Genomic DNA, 4,031 nt, shown 5'->3' with positions numbered 1-4,031 from the left:
TTAGAAAGATGATAGTGGAATTAGAAGTTATATTGTTTTTTTTGGTGGAATGTTTATTGGTTTTCTCTCATCACCTCCTCCTCTTATTAGGAAATTAATAATAAAAGAAAACACTAAACTGAAAAAGTATACAGAATACAGATACGAAATAATTTGACATGAGAATATTTACACATCAAAAAATAAAAATAAAATCATATGAGTGGGTCATAATTACATAAATATTTTTCTTTATAGAATCATATTGGGTTGTTTCTGTATCATTTTCTAAACAAAAAGGGATGATTTGAGCAAAAACAATATCTTGTCATGATGAAGTAACTATTAGAGAGGATCTGTGAGTTTAGACAAGAAGAAGCCAAACCTGATGGTACCAAAAATAGAGGGTGATATTGTCATGCTCTTGTCAACCTGTAATTATTATCTGTCATGCCTTTGTGGCTATTATCTAATGCTTTCTTGACTGAAGAGCTATCCCAGACCTCCACCACATATATATTTACTCTAATTATGTGACATTAGCCATATGATATGATATCACTGTGAATTCAGTCATGATTGCTAGTGCCCACAATTAGGAAACAATTTGAGAAGCATATGCTTAATTTCATAATAATGGTGCGTGCGTGCGTATAAACACAGTGGGAGCAATATGCTTCTTCTTTTGATTGACTCATGGTTCATGATTAAAATCTCTCCTTATATTGCTTACCCATCCAAGAGTTGATGAGCTTTCAAGTTAGGATAAGTTGATATGCATAAATTAAGCTACATTAATTTGAAATCATAGTTTTAGTTGAAACATTTTAAAAGGCGAAGTACTTGTGTTATTATCTAATTTTATCCTAGTAGTGTATATTAAGAAATCTTAAATATATTATTTGGTCTTGTGAACTGGGGATCATCTTTTCTTACTAATTTTAAAGAGAATTTTGTTTTCATAAGTGATACCAAAATGAACTTAAAATAATTACATCAAGTATATCAACACAATAAAATTCACAAATATTATGTACAAAGTAAAACAACAAAAGTGACCAGCTATATATGACTCTGTTTGGTTGAAACTTAGAGAGGTGTAAAATTAAATGCTTTCTCCATTCCCGAAAGGTGGAACACCCCCCACATACACACACAATGTCAATACCATCATCTTGGTGGCAAGTCCATGTCTTTTGGATCATCCATGCTGCTTTCTCCACAAAATAAGCATCTGATCCCAGCCTTTTCTCCTTTCTGTGCTTCCCCTTCCAACCCTTGGAATCACTTTTACCTACTGTATATTATATATGTACATATCGATGCCTTTCCTATCAAGCATATCTTCTCCACTGCTTTTCCAAATCCTTACTTTTTTCAGTCTTTCAACCCTGACTGAATATCCCAATAATACATGCATCAACCACTTGTCATCAACTTCTGTAACAGCCACTCTGAAACTTCCTGCACTATACATATGCTGTATCTTTATATTAGTTATTAATATTTTGATAAAGCTTTTATTCTCAGTTGATGAATATATACTAATTAACTGCACGTGTAGTATGAGAAGATATATAAAATTTCTGTTTGTATATATTTAATTTTTAAATTTTATGTATGTCTTATATATATCCCTTCGTAAGAAAGTAAATGATACATTATAATGACATCTTTTTGACACGGTCAAAATATGATTATTTTTTTACATGAAATATTATGTATTTTGTGATTCAGAAATATATGTAGTACTTGGATTAATTTAAAAATAAAATAATTTATCAAAATAAAAAAAAGTAAATCCAATATCGAGGGATTATAATTCATAGCAGATAAATAATTTATTTCTTAAGTATTCTGTGATGTCATATAATGTCAACCCTGAGCTCATTAGAACCCTCCTCCTCTTGATCATCAGTCATCTTCATAATACTCTGAAGCTCCTGGGCAACCTCTCTCATGGCGGGTCTCTCCCTCTTCTTCTCCCTCAGACAAGCCAAAGCCACCTCAATGAACAGCTTCACAGTACTGTTCACCATCTTCACAGGAGGCTCTTCCCCCAGCAGCCGCCTGTCGACAACCTCCAAGATCGAGCCAGTGGAAACTCGCTGGGTCACATAAACCACCAAGTTCACATCATCTTGGTCCCTGGAGAAATCAATTGCCTTCTGTGAAGTCAACAGTTCAAGCATCACGACTCCGTAGCTGTAAACGTCGCTCTTGTCATCCAACTGGTAGTTCCGGTAATATTCCGGGTCCAAGTATCCAAGCGTTCCCTGAGCACAGGTCGAGACATGGCTGAGCCCCGGCAGGGCCAACCGGGAGAGACCGAAATCGGCAACTTTGGCGTTGAATTCGTTGTCGAGGAGTATGTTTGTCGACTTGACGTCTCTGTGGAAGACGGGAGTTTGAGCTGATGAGTGAAGATAAGCCAGTGCTTCGGCCGTCTGTGCAGCGATTCTCAGCCGAGTTTTCCAGTCCAGGAAGAAGGCGGCGGCGCCGTGGAGATGGTCGTGAAGCGTCCCGTTGGAAACGAACTCGTAGACCATCAATGGCTGCTCGGCTTCCACGCAGCATCCGACGAGCTTAACCAGGTTTCTATGGTTTACCTGTTGATATATTAGAGGGAAAACAGCTTAGATTGGATATATGTAAGCTATACGGGTAATAAATAGAGCGTTGGATATCTGACCTATATATATCATGGGGTGATGATGAGTGTATATATATATATATATATATGCTGATCTTAATATACGTAAAAATGTGAGTTTCTATGAGAGATTCTTTTGAGCTAAGCGAGTTAATATAAGTTTGAGAGTGAGATAATTAATATTGTGTGTTATAAATGAGTGCTTCTACCTGGGAGAGGATTCCGACTTCGTTGAGAACTTGGTGGGTGCTTTTGATATCGCCGACTTTAGCCGATTTGACGGCGACGACGGCGCCGTCTTCGAGCTCGCCTCTGTAGACTTCTCCGAATCCGCCGCGGCCCAAAAACCTGTCTTTGGAGAATCCATTTGTCGCCTTCTTCAGCTCCGACAAGCTGAACATCCTCGTCGCTTTTCCGCCGTTCGATTTCAAAACATCTTGCCTTGCCTTGGCGAGCTTTGCCTGGTTGAAGTATTTCCCGGATTTTCTCACCGTTACCACCGCCATTGCCGCCGCAATAACGACGGAGGAGGCAGCTGCAATCGAAACCTTCAAAACAAGGCCAGATTTCTTCTTCTTCGTTCTCGAGCAAATACCGAGGCCATGATTCCAGTAATAGCCTCTATTGCAAATGCAGCGAGAAACATTCTTTTGACACGTGGAATCACCGGAACAATCGAGCTGGGTTTTACAAGCCTTCTCCGGCGGCGGGCTCCACTGAATCTCCAACCCTTCTTCCCACTGACTCGCCGGCGCCGCCGGATCAAGGTTCAGTACACTTCTGAAAGCCCTGCAGCCGGAATAATGGAGCCTAATCTTGTACGCCGACGGCATCCCGCCCGCGACGAAGGTGCAGCAGGGGTCCAACCAGCCGGCGCAGTGAGCCGCCCGGTCCTTGTCGACGTGGCCGGCCGGAAAATCTAGGAACCGGTGGCAGAGACTGGAAGAAGTGCAATTCAGAGGAGAGATTAAAAGGCGAGGCGAGCAGTTGAAGAGGAAAATGGTGTTTGATGAGGTGATGTTGAAGGGAAGAGTGTGGTTCAGCCATAGCCCCTCGCTGCGAACCATGTCTTGAGTCACGCAGCTTGTTCCCGGAAGCCATGGCGACGGCCGGACGATCATGCGTCTGGAAGACGCCATGATTCTGAGGATGCGATAAGAGCTTCCATTGAGAGCATCGAAGAAGAGGTTTTGGGATTTGGGGTCACAGCGGATGGAGTAATTTGGGTCTCCACAAGTGTGGTCTGTGCTCAGAGGGTATGGTATTTCCGTGGAGCCACAATTGGGGCAAGTCCTCTGGGGAAGAGAGTGATTGAAGATGAGGTGGAGATGGATGAAGAGGAAGGTCCAGAGAAGAGATGGTTTCATCTTCATCATGGAAGATGATCATGGTGCAAAGA

The 4,031-nt window shown here is 41.2% G+C and overlaps 1 protein-coding gene across 1 annotated transcript; it reads right to left on the bottom strand.

Moving 5' to 3' along the window:
- Positions 1-1,810: 1,810 nt before the first annotated feature.
- LOC127788936 (wall-associated receptor kinase-like 20) lies at positions 1,811-4,031 on the bottom strand. The gene is made up of 2 exons (XM_052317651.1): positions 2,842-4,031; positions 1,811-2,588 (listed from the first exon to the last, which is right to left on the bottom strand). Exons 1-2 carry the CDS (start codon positions 4,006-4,008, stop codon positions 1,845-1,847), a joined length of 1,911 nt encoding a protein of 636 aa, XP_052173611.1. The 5' UTR covers positions 4,009-4,031; the 3' UTR covers positions 1,811-1,844.

This window comes from Diospyros lotus, chromosome 13 (assembly GCF_014633365.1).
Source record: "Diospyros lotus cultivar Yz01 chromosome 13, ASM1463336v1, whole genome shotgun sequence".
NCBI lineage: Eukaryota > Viridiplantae > Streptophyta > Magnoliopsida > Ericales > Ebenaceae > Diospyros > Diospyros lotus.
Note: the sequence above shows the minus strand (reverse complement) of the source record. Positions and strands in the feature narration are given on the sequence as shown.

Excerpts from the sequence above, each read along its gene's own strand:
- LOC127788936 (XM_052317651.1), bottom strand. The coding sequence starts at position 4,008 with ATGATGAAGATGAAACCATCTCTTCTCTGGACCTTCCTCTTCATCCAT. Across the intron at positions 2,589-2,841 it reads AAGTCGGAATCCTCTCCCAG|GTAAACCATAGAAACCTGGT; the intron begins GTAGAAGCACTC and ends ATATATCAACAG.